The sequence below is a fragment of the Mobula birostris genome, chromosome 5, assembly GCF_030028105.1.
Source record: "Mobula birostris isolate sMobBir1 chromosome 5, sMobBir1.hap1, whole genome shotgun sequence".
NCBI classification, from domain to species: Eukaryota; Metazoa; Chordata; class Chondrichthyes; order Myliobatiformes; family Myliobatidae; genus Mobula; species Mobula birostris.
The window spans coordinates 16,404,436-16,425,245 of record NC_092374.1 but is presented as its reverse complement, the minus strand read 5'-3'; the positions used below and the strand labels follow the sequence as shown (position 1 = coordinate 16,425,245).

Sequence of the window (20,810 nt, the reverse complement as noted above, 5' to 3'; positions counted from 1 at the left end):
AGCAATAACTAGATATTAAATGAATTCCACTCCTTTACAGTGTCTCTTTCCCAGACAAGGATGAGGGCAAGCAGGGAGCATAAACATTGCCGTGCTTTTGGTCAAGTCCTGACAAGACTAGATAAAAAAGACGGGGGTTAAATACCATCATAGTGAAACAGTAATGTACTGGAAACGGAATCCGTTCTGCAGGCTGTCTCCACGGGCGCATGAACCCTGCAATAGAGTCTGTGGTTATGACAACTTTATGTTGAACATTTGCCATAATACATAACAAAAAAGACTTGTGGTTGAATGTAAGCCTGCAGGAAGGAAGTGGTTATGCTGGAGAGAGTGCAGAGGATATTCACCAGGATGTTGCCTGCACTGGGGGTCACTAGCTATGGGGACTGGTTGGGTTTTACCTGGACTGAAGGAGGCTAACAGAAGACAGATTATCAAAATCTTTCTCCCATGGTAGGGCTGTGAAAAAGCAAGAGCGAAGAGGTTTAAGCTGAGAGGCAGAGGAGATTGTGGGATAATTTTTTTTTTTACACACAGCGTGTGGTTGATATCTGGAACGTGCTGCCAGAGGGGGTGGTAAATCAGATGCAGTTATTGTAGAACAAAGAACAGTACCACACAGTACAGGCCACAATATTGAACTGCCTTTTAAACTACTCTAAAATTAATCTAGTTCTTCCCTACCATATCACCCCTCATTTTCATTTAATTCATGTGCCTATATAACAGTCTCATATAAATGCCCGTAATGTACCCCTGACAGCACATTCTACAAATCTACACACCCTCTGTGTAAAAAAACCTGTTCCCCACCCCTCTCCCACTGTATACTTTCCTCCAATCACTTTAAAATTATGCCGTCTCATATTAGCCATTTCAGCCTTGGGAGAAAGTCTCCGACTGTCCACTCAATCCATGCCTCTTATCATCTTGTACACCTATGTTTAAGAGATATTCAGACAGACACTTAAATAGGTAAGGTGTAGAAGGATACAGTTCTAATAACATTTTAAGGAAATTTGGAGGAGTATATGGATAGGAGGCACCCAGAGGGACAAGGGCAAATGGGACTAGCTTTGTGGGCACCATGGTTGGCATGTTTGAGTTGGGTCTGTTTCCATGCTGTGTTACTTTATGACTTTAATGTTCATTCATTTTGTGCCGTGTTATATGACATAGGCAATCATGGTCTTTCCATGAACATGACTGTTCTTGGCAAATTTTTCTACAGAAGTGGTTTGCCATTGCCTTCTTCTGGGCAGTGCTTTACAATATGGGTGACCCCAGGCATTATCAATACTCTTCAGAGATTGTCTGCCTGGCGTCAGAGGTGGTATGACCAGGACTGGTGATATGCACCAGTTGCTCATATGGCCATCCACCACCTGCTCCCATGGCTTCACGCAGCCTTCATCGGGTGCTAAGCAAGTGCTACACCTTGTCTAAGGGTGACCTGAAGGCTTACGGAGGGAAGGAGCGCCTTACACCTGCTTTTGTAGAGACAAATCTCCACCCCGCCACTCACATGACTCTAATGTAGATGGTAAAATAGAGTGACATGGGAATGTTGGGCTGAAGGTGAGTCAATGATGAGTTGTCGGAGATAAGTCACTCACTTTGTACACAGCAGGGTCAAACAGTAATATGATTGCAGTCACAGAGTTATATAACACAGGAACAAGCTATTCTGCCCTAAGTTTCCACATTAGCCATCTAGTAACATCCATGTTGGTCCCACTTACAAGCACTTGGTCTGTAGCCCACTATACCTTGCCCAGATATAAATAACAGGAGATACAGATTGATCAGGGTGTTAGGAAAAGCTCCCCTGTTCTTCTTTATAAAGAAGTACAGTCGATGTTTCAGGCCGAGACCCTTCATCAGGACTAACTGAAAGAAGAGATAGTAAGAGATTTGAAAGTGGGGCCCACTTTCAAATCTCTTACTATCTCTTCTTTCAGTTAGTCCTGACGAAGGGTCTCGGCCCAAAACGTCGACTGTACTTCTTCCTATGGATGCTGCCTGGCCTGATGCGTTCCACCAGCATTTTGTGTGTGTTGCTTGAATTTCCAGCATGTGCAGGTTTCCTCGTGTTTGCCTGTTCTTCTTTGAAGTGTTGCCAAGTGATGTTGACAATCATCCAATGAGATCTCAGCAGGAAGCAACAGAGAGACATTCTGTAATGATCAATAAACCAATTATTTGAAATCAAATGTCCTTGCCTGCCATCTCAGGGCTGGGTGTGTCTGCACCCATGCTAACCCCCACCCTGGCACTCCTCTGCCACCTGTTCCACACCTCATTTCTTTAGCCAGAGGGTGGTGAATATGTGAAATTTATTGCCATAGATGGCTGTGGAGGCTAAGACAGTTTCTTGATTATTAAGTGGAGAAGTGGAGAATAGAGTTCAAAAGGGCAATAATTCAGCCATGATGCAATGGTGGAACAGGCACAATGGGCTGAATGGCCTAATTCTATTCCTAAGTCTTATGGTCTTCAGGGACATGCTCTCTTCTTGGTACTACCATCAGAGATGAAGTACAAGAATCTGAGGACCCAATTTCTCCTCTTTTTCCCCTCCGCCATCAGATTTCTGAATGGTTCATGAAACCCGTATACATTATCTTGTCGTTCCTTTTTTTATGCACTATTTATTTACTTTGTAATTTATAGTAATTTTTATGCCTTTGCACTGTACTGCTGCAGCAAGACAACAAATTTCATCTCAATAAATCAGTGACAATAAATTTGATTCTGAATCAGAATGAGAGCTTCTGAGTACCTGCTGCCATTCAAATCGTGTACAATTTTGGTCCTCCTGTTGCAGGGAAAATATCACTAACTGGAAAAAGTGCCGAGATTTACCACAATGCTGCCAGGACATGAGGGCATCAGTTACTGGGAGAGGTTTGGCAGGGTAGGACTTTATCTCCTGGAACACACAGTAGAAGGCTGAGAGATGAACTCATCGAGATGTTAAAATCATGAGGGGCCAGAAAGGGTGAACACCAGGGAAGGGGAACTAAAAACCAGAGTGCATGGGTTAAGGAGAGAAGTGACAGATTTAAAAGGGACCCGACGGGCAACACCTTCATGCAGAGAGTGATGTGCATATGGAATGAGCTGCCAGAGAAAGTGGTTACAACATTTGAAAGACACTTGGATAAGTAGTATAATCGCAAACAAGAGAAAATCTGCAGATGCTCGAAATCCAAGCAGCACACACAAAATGCTGGAGGAACTCAGCAGGGCAGACTGCATCTTTGGGAAAGAGTAAACAGTCAACATTTTGGGCCGAGACCCTTCATCAGAACTGGAGAAAAAAAACGTAGTGTATGGATGGGAGAGGTTTAGAGAGATATGGGTCAAATGGGACTACCTTGGAGGGCACCATGAACAGTATTCTCAGTATTCTCTGTATTAATCACCGAGCCTTAAAACCTGTGCCTCTGAATCTCCCCTTGCAACTGGATCTTTGACTTCTGCACTGGGAGACCACCAGAGAGCGCGGATCAGGAATAACATCTCCACGTCGCTGACAATCAGCACAGTTGCACTTAGCCAACTGCTCTACTCTCTCGACACTCATGGATGCATGCTTCGGCACTTGCCATCGATACATTCACTGATAACACCATGATAGAATCACAGATGCTGTCAAGAGGGAGTACAGGAGTGAGATAGACCAGCTGCTTGAGTGGTATCACGACAACCTAGCGTCAACAAGGGAATTGATTGCGGACTTCAGAAAGGGCAGTTGGGATAACGCTCACTGGTCCTCAGTGAGAAGCCAGTGCTGGAAAGGCCGATCAGCTTCAAAGTTCCTGAGTTTCAACATCCTGCAAGATCTGTTCTGGGGCCAGCACATTGACACAATCACAAAGAAGGCACTCCAGCAGCTACCAGCTTATTATTCCCTTTTTTGCACTACTTATTATTTTTGCAATTTATTGTGATTTCATGCTTTTACACTGTAGTGCTGCTGCAAAACAACAAATTTCATGTCACAGGGAGGCAGAGTAGTGTAGTGGCTGGCACAATTCTTTATAGAACCCGCCACCTCAGTTCTGGTCCTGCTATTGTCTGTAAGGAGTTTGTACCTTCTCCCTGAGACCATTTAGGTTTCTTCTGAGTGCTGCGGTTTACTACCACAGTCCAAAGATGTACCAGTTAGTAGGTTAATTGGTTATTGTAAATTGTCCCATGACTAGGCTAGAGTTAAATCAGGGGTTACTGGGTGTCATGGTGTCAAAGGGCTGGAAGAGTCTATTTCATGCTGTGTCACAATGAATAAATAAATAGACGCTAAAACATTAGACAATGATAATAAATCGGATTCTGAACTCTGACGGATTGAATTCTACATTGTTCTATGGCTCTCTGACTGTGATTCTAAGCTGAGGATCGTTAGGGAGGGTTAGTTAGTACCAGTCTTGCAAATGACGTCCATGCCCAGCTCCTGTGTGAGATAAGCTACGGAACTGTTTCTGCACACCCACAGCCTGTCTGCTTTTACTCACTTCTCCCCAGGCAGCGGACGGGGGCTCCACCGGTGGGTAGTACTTTGGGAGGTCCCAGGCCACTTCTGTCATGAACCACTTGAAGTCCTTGCACTTGAGGTGTTTCCGCAGGACCTTCTGAGCCGTGATGTCGCCGGTGGAGAGGTGCCGGTACTCGGGCCGCCGGTGGTAGATGTACTCCGCATACTCGTCCATCCACGTCTCCGCCACTCGCTTCAGGTTCTACGGAAAGGGTTAAAAGTCCAGTTACCGCCCAAGCATTCTCATTTTTGAACAGGCGTATTGGCGAAAATGTTCCCCATCGGCAACATCGCAGAATCATCGGGTTACATCTGAACTCGAGAGGGACCTGGCCTTGAGGGCAGGTTTGCTAGGTGTTTTGGGGAGGTTTAAAACTAGGCTGGCAGGGAGATGGGAACCAAGGATCAACGATATTCGCCAATATACATTCATGCGTTTTAAGGATTCGCTGTGATGTTTTGGTGTGACATGTAACCAGAAACAATATTCAACAACTATAAAGAATAAGTAATTATACAAAAACAAAGTTAAAAGTACGAATATGGAATAAAATGTGCATAAATGCATAAAAAGTCATCATTATGTGCCGTGTTGTATGGCGTGGATGATCATGGTCCCATGACCATGATTGTTCTTAGCAAATGTCTCTGCAGAAGTGGTTTGCCGTTTCCTTTGGCTGGGCAGCGTCTTTACAAGATGGGTGACCTCCAGCCATTATTAATACTTTTCAGAGATTGTCTGCCTGGCATCAGTGGTCACATAACCAGGACTTGTGATATGCACCGGGTGCTCATACGACCATCCACCACCTGCTCCCATGGCTTCACGTGACCCTGATTTTTTGGGGGGGGGGGCTAAGCAGGTACTACACTTTGCCCAAGGGTGGCCTGCAGACGAGTGAGCGGAGGGAAAGATCACTTTACAGCTCCTTTGGTAGAGATGTAAATTCACCCCACCACCCCAAACATCTAAGTGCCATCATTTACTTACAATGTAAACACTGCATTGCATTGACAGAAGTATTAGAGAGAGGGGGTTGGGTGGTCTAACTAGAATGGTTGATCAGATAAATGCTTGGGGGAAGAAATGCTTAAGATGGCTTAAGTTTTGGTTTTAATAGCCCTATAGCACTTTCCAGAAGGGAGATTTGAAAAAGGCAGTTTGCTGGGTGGGTAGTGTCTGCAAGATTTTTCCTGACTGCCTCTTTGTCTTGCAGTGACGGTAGACTACAGGTCAGATGATGGAGCAGTTGGTGTAAAGGTAGGCGCAATGTGTAGAAACATAGAAATATAGAAAATAGGTGCAGGAGTAGGCCAGTAGTGCCCTTCGAGCCTGCACCACCATTCTGTATGATCATGGCTGATCATCCAACTCAGAACCCTGTATCTGCCTTCTCTCCATACCCCCCGATCCCTTTAGCCACAAGGGCCATATCTAACTGCCTCTTAAATATAGCCAATGAACTGGCCTCAACTGTTTCCTGTGGCAGAGAATTCCACAGATTCACCACTCTCTGTGTGAAGAAGTTTTTCCTCATCTTGGTCCTAAAAGGCTTCCCCTTTATCCTCAAACTGTGACCCCTGGTTCTGGACTTCCCCAATATCGGGAACAATCTTCCTACATCTAGCCTGTCTAATCCCTTTAGAATTTTATACGTTTCAATAAGATTCCCCCTCAATCTTCTAAATTCCAGAGGGTATAAGCCTAGTCGATCCAGTCTTTCATCATATGAAAGTCCTACGATCCCAGGAATCAATCTGGTGAACCTTCTTTGTACTCCCTCTACGGCAAGAATGTCTTTCCTAAGATTAGGGGACCAAAACTGCACACAATACTCCAGGTGTTGTCTCACCAAGAGAAGCCATGTAGTCATAGTCATAGTCATAGTCATACGTTATTGATCCCAGGGGAAATTGGTTTTCGTTACAGTTGCACCATAAATAATAAATAGTAATAGAACCATAAATAGTTAAATAGTAATATGTAAATTATGCCAGTAAATTATGAAGTAAGTCCAGGACCAGCCTATTAGCTCAGGGTGTCTGACCCTCCAAGGGAGGAGTTGTAAAGTTTGATGGCCACAGGCAGGAATGACTTCCTATGACGCTCTGTGTTGCATCTCGGTGGAATCAGTCTCTGGCTGAATGTACTCCTGTGCCCACCCAGTACATTATGTAGTGGATGGGAGACATTGACCAAGATGGCATGCAACTTAGACAGCATCCTCTTTTCAGACACCACCGTGAGAGAGTCCAGTTCCATCCCCACAACATCACTGGCCTTACGAATGAGTTTGTTGATTCTGTTGGTGTCTGCTACCCTCAGCCTGCTGCCCCAGCACACAACAGCAAACATGATAGCACTGGCCACCACAGACTCTTAGAACATCCTCAGCATCGTCTGGCAGATGTTAAAGGACCTCAGTCTCCTCAGGAAATAGAGACGGCTCTGATCCTTCTTGTAGACAGCCTCAGTGTTCTTTGACCAGTCCAGTTTATTGTCAATTCATATCCCCAGGTATTTGTAATCCTCCACCATGTCCGCACTGACCCCCTGGATGGAAACAGGGGTCACCGGTACCTTAGCTCTCCTCAGGTCTACCACCAGCTCCTCAGTCTTTTTCACATTAAGCTGTAGATAATTCTGCTCACACCATGTGACAAGGTTTCCTACCGTAGAGAGATGGAGAAGCAGTGGATAGGAATGCAATCAGCTGGATAGGTTGAAATGTATTTGCTTTAATGTGAGAAATATCAGGAACAAGGGTGATGAACATAGAGCACGGATCAGTACATAGAACTATGACATTGTGACTATTACAGAGACGTGGCTGTCACAAGGACAGGAACGGCTGCTGGATGTTCTGGGTTTTAGATGTTTCAAAAGAGACAGGAAGGAGGTAAAATCGGTAGGGTGTAGCATGGCTAATCAGAGATAGTATCACAGCCGCAGATAGAGCGGACATAGTAGAGAGATCTTCTCTGAGTCAGTGTGGGTGAAAGCCAGAAAATGGAAGAGAGCAATCACTCTATTGGGTGTATTCTGCAGCCCCCTCCCCAAAAGCAACAGGGACGAGGAGCGGAACAGTGTTAGATTTTGGAAAGGGGCAAAAATAACAGAGTTGTTGTCATGGGTGGCTTCATCTTCGCTAATATTGATCGGCACCTCCTTAGTGTATAAGTTTTGGATGGGGAAAAATTTGTTAGGCGTGTCCAGGAAGGAATCTGGACATACCATATGGACAAGCTGACTAGAGGAGAGCCCATACTGGACCTAGTACTTAGTATTGAACCTGGTCAGGCGACAGATCTCTCAGTAGACAGTCATTTTGGAGACAGTGACCACAACTCTCTGACCTTTAGTATGGAAAAGTATTTAATTTGGATAGGGCTAATTATGATGCTGTTAGGTAGGAAATGGGAACTGAGGTTCTCAGGGAAATGTACAATGCAAATGTGCAGGTTGTTTTAGCGAGCACTTACATGGGGTTCTCGATAGGTTTACCCCATTGAGGCAGGAAAAGGATGGTATGGTGAAGAAACCACAGTTCATGAGAGAGGTAGAACGTTTAGAGGAAGAAGGAAGCATACTTAAGATTGAGGAAGTTGGATCAGACAGGGCTGTTGAGGGTTATAAGGTAGCCAGGAAACTGCTTAAGAAGGGGCTTAGAAAAACTAGAAAGGGACATGAGAATACTTTGGCAGGGCGGATTAAGGAAATCGTCAAGGTATTCTAAATGTCTATTAAGAATGCCTAGGACCATTTAGGGTTAAACTGCAAACACAGTGGATCAGGGAATAAAAGGAAGGAGGAGGGGAACACAAAGGAGGTGATGGGCAGGTGTGGAGAAGAGAAAGAGGGAGAGGGTAACCAAAAGGGGGAATTGAAAATGGAGTAAGCATAATGGAGAATTGTTGCCTGTCCTCTCCAATCATATTGCTTCTTCTTCAGCCCTTTGCCAGGCTAGCTTCATCCTCCCCACCCCCCATCCACTCTGCTTCCCCCTCACCTAGTCTCACCCATCACTTGCTATCTTGTACTCCTTCCTGTTTCCACCACTTGCTTATTCTGGCTTCTGCCCCTTCCCTTCCAGTCCTGACGAAGAGTCTGGGCCCAAAACATCTCCATAGATGCTACCTGACCTGCTGAGTTCCTTCAGCAGTTTGTGCGTCGCCGTCATAGAGACATACAACACAGAAACAGGGCCTTCGGCCTAACTGGTCCATGCTGACCAAACTGTTCAATCCAGCCCTGATGTGGGGCATCGCTCTGAAACATCGATGTACTCTCCCCCCAACTCCTCGGATGCTACTCAGACCATTTAGTTTCTCCTGCTGTTTGCCCTCCTTCCCTTTCTCAGAATCAGAATCAGGTTTCATATCACAGGCATATGTTGTGAAATTTTTTGTTATGAAGAAGCAGAACTCTACCTTCCAGTATATAAAATAAAAAGCTGTAAGTTACTGTAACAAGTATATTTACTTTTTTTTTCTCACCCCTTACGGGTGGTTGTGTATGTGTATTTTCCCCACAATTTCGGGTCCTCTACCAGAGGCCCAGGAGCGTGAGGGTTCAGCGCGTTATCCTTGCAGTTCCTAGTAGTGCACTCTTCTGGACCAAGATCTCAGATGATGTTCCCAGGATTTGTTGGAAACACTCTCCCAGTCCAGGTGTCACAGCTCCAAGTGCGCCTATCACCACCGGGATTACTCTGGCTTTAACCTTCCACATCCTTTCTATCTGCTCTTTCAAGCCCTGGTATTTCTCCAGCTTCTCATATTCTTCCTTCCTGATGTTACAATAAATGACAATAAAGTGACTTAACTTGACTTGACTTGATTCAGGATTACCACATCTATTACTATTGCTATAAATAAATAACTAAATACTGTAAGTTAAATGAAATAAGTAGCGCAAAAAGAGAAAAAAGTGAGGTAATGTTCATGGGTTCAATGACCATTCAGGAATTTAATACAGAGGGAAGAAGTTGTTCCTGAATCGCTGAGTTTGTGCCTTCGGGCTTCTGTATCTCCTCCCTGATAGTAGCATTGAGAAGACGGCATGGCCTGGGTGATGGGGGCCCTTAATGATGGATGCCGCCTTTGTGAGGCTTTGCTCCTTGAAGACGTCCTGGATGCTGGTTGCTGGGGAAGCTCGTGCCCATGATGAACCTGACTGAGCTTACAACTTTCTGCAGCTTATTTTGATCCTGTGCAGTGACAACCACCCCCCCCAACAGATGGTGATGCAGCTAATTAGAATGTTTTCCATGTAGAGATTTTCTATGGTCCTCTCTCCTCTCCTATAAGATTCCTTCCTCTCTAGCCCTTTACCTTTCCTACCCATTTGGCGTTGTCTACAGTAGCACCTTCTAGCTATCCTCCTTCCCCTCCCCAAGCTTTTTATTTTGCCGGCCTCCTCCTTCCTTTTCAGTCCTGAAGAAGGGTCTTGGACTGAAACATTGACTGTTTAATAACTTCCATGGATACGGCCTGACCTGCTGAGTTCCTCCAGCATTTTGTATGTGTTGCTTTGGATTTCCCGTTACCACACAGTGTTACTAGCCCCTGCATCTCAATAATCCTGATCCCTGTTAGCTCCTGTCAAACAGATATACAAAATATATGTACAATTCCTTTGTCAACGATGGTGACTGTATTGATACTCCCACAAAATTAGAGAAAGTCAAAGCCCATTATCTTTGTGCTGAATAATTTATATCCAATTACAACCCGTTTAAACTTTAATGCAAGGCAGCTGCCCTCGCACTCAATACACGTTCAGTTAGAGGTTCTACCCTTGTCCGTGCGTGCCCCTCTCTCTGCAGTCCGTGTGACATAATGATCACAGGTTTAAAGCTGATATCAGCAAGATGGGATGTAAGGCTGGTAGACATAGTTCAAAGTTCGAAGTGAATTTATCATCAAAGTGCCTATGTGTTACTATATACTACCTTGAGATTCATTTTCTTGTGCGCTCTTACAGTAACATAAAGAAATACAATTTTAGTAGAAGAACTGCAGACTGAGCAGCAGGGTCCCTGATAGCCAATAATTAGTGCAGGAAAGCTCAGATACCACAGCTAATTGCTTCTGGGATTTGCCATGAGGTACATCCAGGCTTCTAATTTCATAGAAGCTTAAGGAGATTTGTCATGTCACAAAATACACTAATTCCCACCGATGCTCTGGTGAAACTATCATTGTAAATTGTTCTGTGATTTGTCTAGGGTTAAAAAGGTAAGTTGCTATTCGGTGTGGCTCTTTGGATCAGAGGGCCTGTACCGCGCTGTATCTCATTACTTGCTTTTTACACTATTCATTTAGTTTTATAACACAGTTAATTTTATATTTTGCATCTACTACCAATTTAAAAGCAACCAATTTCTTGACATACATTCCCGATAATAAACCAGATTCTGATTCTGGCATAGTATTGGAAGATTTTCTCCTCTTTACCTTGAGCTGCATGGTTACTGATATTTGCCAGCAAACTCCCTTGGAGTTGGACGAAATTAATGCCTTAGTACCTTAATGATGCTTACACAAATTGAAGACTTGTACTTAACAATGCAAGTAATTATTTCTGGTGAGGAGCCACAGTCCTCTAATGACCAGAAAAGAAGCCAATCTAAAGCTGTAGAGTTAGGGTCAAAATCAAAGTCAACATTGAGCTGATTGTCATGTGCACAATTCCATGTATGCACAGGTGCAATGAAAAACTCATTTGCCGCTGCATCAAGGCATGTAAGATCAGAAATGTAGCATTCACAGGAAAAAAAAACACAAATTAAATAGCATTCTTACAAGAAGGAATACAATTAGAACAAAAAAAAGTCAATTTTAGTGCCAAGTGATCCCAGTTGCCATAGCATTGCTAAGCTGTAGTGATTAGGGTTGTGCTAGTTGGTTCAAACCACAAGGTTGAAGGGAAGTAGCCCTTCTTGAGCCTGGTGGTGTGGAACTTCAGGCTTCTGTACCCCCTGTCTGATAATAGCTGTAAGAAAACTACATGGCCTGGATGGCAGGAATCTCTGATGATCTGCAGTCCCTTGCAAAATCTTAGGCACATATATATTGCTAGGCTGCTTAAACCTTTTGCACAGCACTGTAGTAATTTTATGTATCGCACTGTACTGCTGCTCCTGGGAAAAAAACAAATTTCATGACATATGTGAGTGATGATAAACCTGATTCTGTTATGGGTCTCTATTGGGGACTGAGAGTGGAAAGGGGGCAGGGAGAGGGAAACACACATAAAAAATGCTGGTGAACGCAGCAGGCCAATATTATCCACAGTACTGCCTGGCCTGCTGCGTTCACCAGCATTTTTTATGTGTGTTGCTTGAAATTCTAGCATCTGCAGATTTCCTCATGAGGGAGAGGGGAATCATGGTTGAGAAAAGAGGAAGAGAGAGGGGAGGGAGCAGGAAGCACCAGAGAGGCATTCTGTCATGATCAATAATCAAGTTGTTTGGAATCAAATGACCTTGCCTGGTATCTCAGGGCTGGACGTGTCTACAGCTGTGCTGCCCCCGCCCCGGCACTCCTTCTCTGCCACCTGTCCCACACCCCTCTAGCAGTGCTCCACCCTCACCATTCCAAACATCCTTTGCTCCCACCAGATGCACAAACTCTCTCTCTGCTCCACGTTGACAAACACAGTATTGTGCGAAAGTTTTAGGCACCTTAACGAGGTATATGTGCTTAAGACTTTTGCACTGTACTGTATGTTACCTTTTTGCCTTGGGGATCTACTGATGCTGGAAGCAATTTGCCTGCGAGAAAGAGTCCTCTGCTTTCTGTAGCTTCTTACATTCCTGAATATTTGAATTGCTGTTCCAGACTATGATGCAACCAGTCAGAAAACTTTCAACGGTCATGTAAGTGTTGTGAAAGCTTGGTGAATGGTTTAAAAAGTATTGTTATTTAAATTCCCTTGCAACACACACAAAATGCTGGAAGAACTCAACAGGTCCGGCAGAATCTATGGAAAAGAATAAACAGTCCTTGTTTTAGGCCGAGACCCTTCTTCAGGACTTAAATGCCCATTTTGGCTTATTTTCTCTCCCATCTTAAAGCCCTTTTATATTACATCTTCAATCAGAGTGGTTCTGACATATTATCTACAGTACTGTGCTCTGCTGGGAGCAAAAGTTTTTGTAAATGGTTTCAGAGCCCTGATCTCAATGTCATCAAGGCTCTCTGGGATTAATTGGAGAGACTGAAGCAAGCAAGACAGCCAAGGTCTAAAGAAGAACTGTGGGAAGTTCTCCAAGATGCTCGGAACAACCTACCAGCCAATTTTCATATAAAACGGCACCACAGTGTGCCAAAGAGAATTCATGCTGCTTTAAAGGCGAAGGGTGGTTACACCAAATATTGTTCTGATTTATATTTTTTATTTGTTTTTCTGCACTTTAGAGTATCTTTTTGATATTTAGAAACATTCCATTTAATCATTTTTGAAAGCATCTCCATTTTACAGAATTTGATTACATGTGCCTAAAACTTTTGCACAGTAGTATATATTTCCTTCTCCATAGACTCTGGTTATCCGATATCACCACAGGTGTTCAAAGTTCAAAGGTCAAAGTGCATTTATGATCAAAGAATATATGCATTATATAACCTTGAGATTCGTTTCCTCACAGGTAGCCAGAAAACGAAGAAGCCCAAAAGAACTCATTAAAAAAAACACCATCAAACACCCAATGTGCAGAGAGAGAGAAAAAAAAATCATGCAAAGTACAAATGCAAGCAAATGGTATTCTGAACTGAAGTCCACAAAGACAGTCCAGTCCACAGACCCTGAGTTCAGCGCAGAGCAGAGTAGCCAGCTGAACAAGCCTGTCCCTTGCCTTGGGCCCCGATACCCTGATGTTGTATAAATGCAAGTTTGACCTTCTGTGTTCATAAATCATGGCCGTGTAGGAGGGAAGTGTTAGGTTGGTTGTGGAGTAGGTTACAACGTCAGCATGGCATCGTGGGTCAAAGGTCCTGTACTGTGCTGTACTGTTCTATGTTCCATATGCTCACAATAAACTCAAAATAGAAATCACAGAAAAAAGATGAAAAAAACTTTGCTCCAGATGAACGAAATATTCTTGATGGCAGATTTTTTTTAGGTTTTTATACATACATCATACTGGGTTAGCTAAATGAGCCTTTCAAGCCGTGGGGACTCTCACTGATTAAAAAGCATGTTCTGCTGCCATGCACTCAATTAACATACTTCCTCAAAAGCCAAGATCGCCATCTTCACCTTTGACAGCCAACCCAATAGACGGGGAGGTTAGCTTCCAACTGGGGAGAGCTTAATTCGAAAGTCCCACCTTCCTGCTAGCCACAGGTTTTTCAGAAGGGTTTCTGTAGCATTATGCAGGTCAGAAGCTCTCAGCTGGTAGTGAAATGACCTGTACTTTTTCTCTATTATTAACAGAGGCACAAGTGGTCATTGTGAGTAAGTCAGGATAACCGCATAATTAGACTAAATTGATATGTCAACTCTACACTAATTTCTTGCAATAACTAGGCACATTTTTAACATACACCCACAAAAGAAGTCCCTGATTTTTAATATGAAAATATTCACAAAATGTGGCATAACTGCATTATTCATCACAATGATTAAATTAAGGTACTTTGTCAGAAATGTCTGCCAATTTTATTGCTTTTCACTAAACAATAAGACTGTTTAAGATAATTCATTGGGCATAAAGATTTAAAAGATTCATCGCTAATGTTTCATTCTTCCTTTATTTCAGCGTAGAAAATGGAACATTAATGCATTATTTTAGTGCATAAAAATAGATTTGCCCAGGATAGATTGTGAGTAGTTGATCACTTCCGTGTGAAGATGCATCTAATGGGAAAGTGGTCAGGGACTTTATTAGAATGGCGGACATTACTCCAGGGTCAGAGGTCAGATTAATGATGTCATGAGTCAGGCGTCACACATTTCCTCCACCGCCAATGGACATTAGAGCTTTTAAAGTTATATTACTATTCACCCATAGAAATGTCGGAACACATCCTAGAGGGTGGTACAAGAATAGAATGAGCTGTTAGGGGAATTGGTAGTTGCAGGCTCATTGTAACATTTAAGAGAAATTTGGATAGGTTCATGGTTGGGGAAATGTATGAGGAACATTTGATGGTTCCAGGCCTGTACTTGCTGGAGTTTAGAAGAACGAGGGGGAATATTATTGGAACCTATCAAATATTGAAAGGCCTAAATAGAGTGAATATGGAGAGGATGTTTCCTATAGTGGAGGAGTCTAGGACCAGAGGGCACAAACCTCAGAGTATGAGGATGTTCCTTTGGAACAGAGATGAGAGGAATTTTGATGAGAATGTGGTGAATCTGTGGAATTCATTGACACAGAGGGCTGTGGAGGTCAGCTCATCGGGAATATTTAAAGCAGAGGTTGATCATTTGTTCGTTTTGTGCTGTGTCGTATGATGTGGGTAATCATGTTTTTCTGATGACCATGATTGTCCTTGGCAAATTTTTCAATAGAAGTGGTTGCTTTCTTCTGTGCAGTGTCTTTACAAGATGGGTGACCAAAGCCAGTATCAATGCTCTTCAGAGATTGTCTGATCGGTGTCAGTGGTTGCATAACCAGGACTTGTGATATGCACCAATTGCTCATGCGACCATCCACCACCTGCTCCCATGGCACCAGGTGACCCTGATCGAGGTGCTGCACCTTGCCCAGAAGTGACCTGCAGGCTAGCCTGAGGGAGGGAGCGCTTTACACCTCCTGTGGTAGAGACGTATCTCTACTCCACCACCCAAGGAGGTTGACAGGTTCTTGATTGGTCAGGACATCAAAGGTTGTGGGGAGAAAGCAGGAGAATGGAGATGAGAGGGATATTAACTCATCTATGATAGAACGGCGAGCAGACTTGATGCACCAAATGGCCTAATTCTACTCCTAGATCTTATGGTTTTATGGTCTTATGGGTTTGTAGAGGTATGGTCTGGATGCAGGTAGATGGTACTAAGCAGAAGATCACAATCAGCATGGACTAGATGGGCTGAAGGGTCTGTTTCTGTACTGCAGTGATCCACGACTCTATGACATGTAGTGGACATCAGAACAGAAGCAGCATATAAACATTACCTCTACTTCCTTCGAGGTTTGGGTAGGTTTGGCACGTCATCAAAAACATTGACAAACTTCTATAATGGAGAGTATCTTAACTGGTTGCATCATGGTCAGGTATGGAAACATCAATGCCCAGGAACAAAAAAGGCTACAGAAAGTGGTGGACAAGCCCAGTTCACCACAATCAAAGCCCTTACCATAACTGAGTAAATTTACATGGAGTGCTGCCACAAGCAAGCGGCATTCATGACCAAAGACGCTCACCATTCAGGCCATGTCCTCTTCTTGTTAATGATACTGGGCAGGAGGTACAAAAGCTTTAGGTCCCACACCACCAGGTTCAGGAACAATTATTGCTCTGCAACCATCAGGCTCCTGAACCAGTGTGGATCACTTCATTCACCACAATTTGGAACTATGACCTACAGACTCACATTCAAGGACCCTTTACAACTCATGTTCTCAGCATTATTTACATTTATTTGCAGTTTACCTTATTATACACATTGGTTGTTTGTCAGTCTTCATTTGTATGTAGTTTTTCACTGATTATATTGTATTTCTTTGTTCTACTGTGAATGCCTGCAAGAGAATGAATCTCAATGGTATATGGTGGCATACACTGTGCATTGATTTTGAACTTTGATCTGCTATCCTCTGTTGTCAATAGAGAGTGAGTTTATTGTCCCCGCTTCACTGTCCACAGCCTTAGAGCCATCGAGCTACACAGCACAGAAACAGGTCCTTTGGCTCAGTAGTCCAAAGCTGACCAAACTATCTATATGTTGGAATCCCATTTCCCTGTGTTTATCTTATGTCCTATAAACCTTTTTTCTCCATATACCTGTTGAAATCTCTTTAATGTTGTAATTGCACTTCCCTCTATGGCACCCTGTGGTGGCTTGTTCCATCTACTCCTCACCACTTCTGGTCAAATCGATTCCATCTTTGATCACTGTCCCTCTCAGAATGACATAGATTTACTCCATGTAGATTGTTTGGGCTAGAACCTATCATGTGATTGTTTCCGACACAATGGAAACTATTGCACCTCCTCTACCCAATGTTTTCTGTCATCTCCTTGGCAGACACTTCTCCCCCAGGACGAGGTGCTCTTCGATTGCAAAGGGAGGTGGAAAAAGCATGTAACAAGGGTAATGACAGAATAAAAATGGGGAACTTCAATATGGAAGGGGATTGGGAAAATCTGGTTCAAGTTGGATCGCAAGAGAGGGAGTATACCCACGAAATGGCTTTTTAGAGCAGCTTGTGCTTGAGCCTACTAGGGGAAAGGTGATCTTAGATAGGGTGTTGTGTAATAACCCAGATCTTATTAAGGAGCTTAATGTAAAGGAATCCTTAGGAGGCTGTGATCATAATATGATTGAATTCATACTGCAATTTGAGAGGGGGAAGCATAAATCACATGTATCAGTATCACAATGGAATAAAGGGAATTACAGAGGCATGAGGGAGAAGCTTGCCCAGGTGGATTGGAGGAGGTTACCGGCAAGGGTGACGGCAGAGCAAAGATGGCTGAAGTTCCTGTGAATAGTTCACAAGACGCAGGATAGATATGTCTCATGGAAGAAGTTCTCAAAGGGCAGGGCTAGGCAATCTGACTGACAATTGAAGTTAAGGATGGCATAAAAGCCAAGGAAAGGGCATATAAGATAGCAAAATTGAATGGGAAGTTGGATGATTGGGAAGCTTTTAAATCCAACAAAAGGTAACAAAAGGGAAAAGATGAAATGTGAGAGCAGACTAACCAATAATATAAAACAGGATACCAAAAGTTTTTCAGTTATATAAACAGTAAAACAGAGGTGAGAGTTGATACTGGACCACTGGAAAATGATGCTGGTGAGGTAGTAATGGGAGACAAAGAGATAGCAGATGAATATAATAAGTACTTTGCATCAGTATTCACTGTGGAAGACACTAGCAGTGTGCCAGAGGTCTGTGAGTGTCAGGGAGCAGGAGTGAGTGCCATTGCTATTACAAAGGAAAAAGTCCTAGGCAAACTGAAAGGTCTTAAGATGGATAAGTCACCTGGGCCAGAAGGACTGCATCCCAGAGTCCTGAGCGAGGTTGCTTAAGAAATAATGGATGCATTGGTCATGATCTTTCAAGAATCACTTGATTCTGGTATGGTGTCAGAGGACTGGAAGATTGCAAATGTCACTCCACTCTTTGATAAGGTGCCACACATGAGGCTGCTTAACAAGATAAAATCCTATGGCGTTACAGGAAAGATACTGGCATGGATAGAGGAATGGCTGACAGACAGGAGGCAGTGAGTGGGATAAAAGGGGGCCTTTTCTGATTGTCTGATCGGCTGATTGAACACTAGTGGAGTTCCTCAGGGGTCAGTACTGGGACGGCTACTTTTCACATTGTTTGTCAGTGATTTGGATAATGGAATTGAGGGCTTTGTGGCAAAGTTTGCAGATGATACAAAGATAAGTGGAGGGTTAGGTAGTGCTGAGGAAGCAATGCGATTGCAGCAGGACTTAGACAAATTGGAAGAATGGGCAAAAAGGTGGCAGATGGAATACAGTGTTGGGAAATGTATGATAATGCATTTTGGTGAAAGGAACAATAATGCGGACTATTATCCAAATGGGGAGAAGGTTCAAACATCAGAGGTGCAGAGGGACTGAGGAGTCCTCATGTAAGACTCCCAGAAGGTTAATTTACAGGCTGAGTCTGAGGTAAAGAAGGCAAATACAATGTTGGCATTTATTTCAAGGGGAACAGAATATAAAAGCAAGGAGATAATGCTGAAGCTTTCGAAGATACTAGTCAGGCTGCACTTGGAGTATAGTCATCAGTTTTATGCCATAGAAATCTACAGCACACTACAGACACTTCGGCCGACAAGTTTATGTGGACCATGTAAACTACTTTAGAGTTACTTTATCACATAGCTTTCTATTTTACTAAGCTCCATGTACTTATCTAAGAGTCTCTTAAAAGTCCCTATTGTATCCACCTCCACCACCATCGCTGGCAGTGCATTCCACACACCCACCATTCTGTGTGAAAAACTTACCCCTGACATCCCCTCTGTGCCTACTTCCATGCACTTTAAGACTATGCCCCCTTGTGTTAACCTTTTCAGCCCTGGGAAAAAAGCCTCTGGTTATCCACACGATCAATGCCCCTCATCATCTTATTCGCCTCTTTCGGGTCACCTCTCATCCTCCGTCGCTCCAAGGAGAAAAGGCCAAGTTCACTCAACCTATTCTCATAAGGAATGTTCTCCAATCCAGGCAACATCCTCGTAAATCTTCTCTGCACTTTCTCTATAGTATCCACATCCTTCCCGTACTGAGGTAACCCGAACTGAACACAATACTCCAAGTGGGGTCTGACCAAAGTCGTATGTAGCTGTAACATTACCTCGCGGCTCTTGAACTGAATCTCACGGTTGATGAATGCCAACACACCATATACCTTCTTAAGAACACTGTCAACCTGCTCAGCAGCTTTGAGTGTCCAATGGATACGGTTCCCAAGATCACTCTGATCCTCCACACTGTCAAGAGTCTTACCATTAATACTATATTCTGTCTTCAGATTTGACCTACAAAAAAGATCCACTTCACACTCACCTGGGTGGAATTCCATCTGCCGCTCCTCAGCCCAGTTCTGCATCCTATCGATGTCCTTCTGTAACTGCCGTCAACCCTCCAGACTATCCACAACACCCCCCAACTTTTGCGTCATCAGCAAACTTACTAACCCACCCTTCGACTTCTTCATCCAGGTCATTTATAGAAATCACAAAGAGGACGGATCTCCAGGATAGATCCCAGCGGAACACCACTGGTCACCGTCCTCCATTCTGAATCCACAAAGCAAGGTCTCCTTGGATCCCGTGCCTCCTTACTTTCTGAAGGAGCCTCATATGGGGAACCTTATCAAATGCCTTGCTGAAATCCATATACACTACATCCACTGCTTAACCTTCTTCAATGTGTTTTGTTACATCCTCAAAAAATTCAATCAGGCTCGTAAGGCATGGCCTGCCCTTAACAAAGCCATGCTGATTATTCATAATCAGATTATACCTCTCCAAAAGCTCATAAATCCTGCCTCTCAGGATTTTCTCCAACAACTTGCCCATCACTGAAGTAAGACTCACTGGTCTATAATTTCCTGGGTTATCTCTACTCCCTTTCTTGAACAAGGGAATGACACTTGTAACCTTCCAGTCCGCTGGTACTTCTCCCATCCATATTGATGATGCAAAGATCATCGCCAGAGTCTCAGCAATGTCTTCCCTCGCTTCCCACAGTAGCCTGGGGTATACCTTGTCTGGTCCCGGCAACTTATCTAACTTAATGCTTTTCAAAATCTCCAGCACATCCTCTCTCTTAATGTCTATATGCTCAAGCATTTCAGTCCACTGTAAGTCATCCCCACAATTGCCAAGATCCTTATCCCTGGTGAATACTGAAGCAAAGTATTCATTAAGTACCTCTGCTACCTGCTCCGACTCCATGCACACGTTTCCACTATCACACCTGATTGGTCCTATTCTCACACGGCTCGTCCTTTTGCTCTTCACATACTTGGAGAATGCCTTGAGGGTTTTCCTTAATCCTGTTTGCCAAGCCCTTCCCATGTCCCTTTCTAGCTCTCCTAATTTCATTCTTAAGCTCCTTCATGGCAACCTTATAATTTTCTAGAACTCTATCAGTACTTAGTTTCTTGAACCTTTCGTAAGCTTATCTCTTCTTCATAACTAGATTTTCTGCCTTTGTACACCATGGTTCCTTTACCCTGCTATCCTTTCCCTGCCTCAATGGAACATAACTATGCAGGATCCATGCAAATGTTCCCTGAACATTTGCCACCTTTCTGCTGTGCATTTCCCTGAAAACATCTGCTCCCAAGTTCCTGCCTAATAGCATCATATTTCCCCCTACCCCAATTAAATGTTTCCCCAAATTGTCTGCTGCTCTCTCTCTCCAGCGCTATGGTAAAGGAGATAGAGTTATGATCACTACCCCCAAAATGCTTTTCCACCGAGAGATATGACACCTGGCCAGGTTCATTTCCCAATACCAGATCAAGTACATGTCTCCTCTAGTTGGTTTATCTACATATTGCATCAGGAAACCTTCTGAACACACCTAACAAAC

At 43.6% G+C, this 20,810-nt stretch overlaps 1 protein-coding gene across 1 annotated transcript in view; it reads right to left on the bottom strand.

Moving 5' to 3' along the window:
- The window catches only part of galntl6 (polypeptide N-acetylgalactosaminyltransferase like 6), a 756,494-nt gene that overhangs the window by 89,720 nt on the left and 645,964 nt on the right, over positions 1-20,810 (bottom strand). Inside the window, exon 10 of the mRNA XM_072257441.1 lies at positions 4,524-4,745. Coding sequence (XP_072113542.1) covers positions 4,524-4,745 — 222 coding nt within the window. The remainder of the gene's footprint in view (positions 1-4,523; positions 4,746-20,810) is intronic.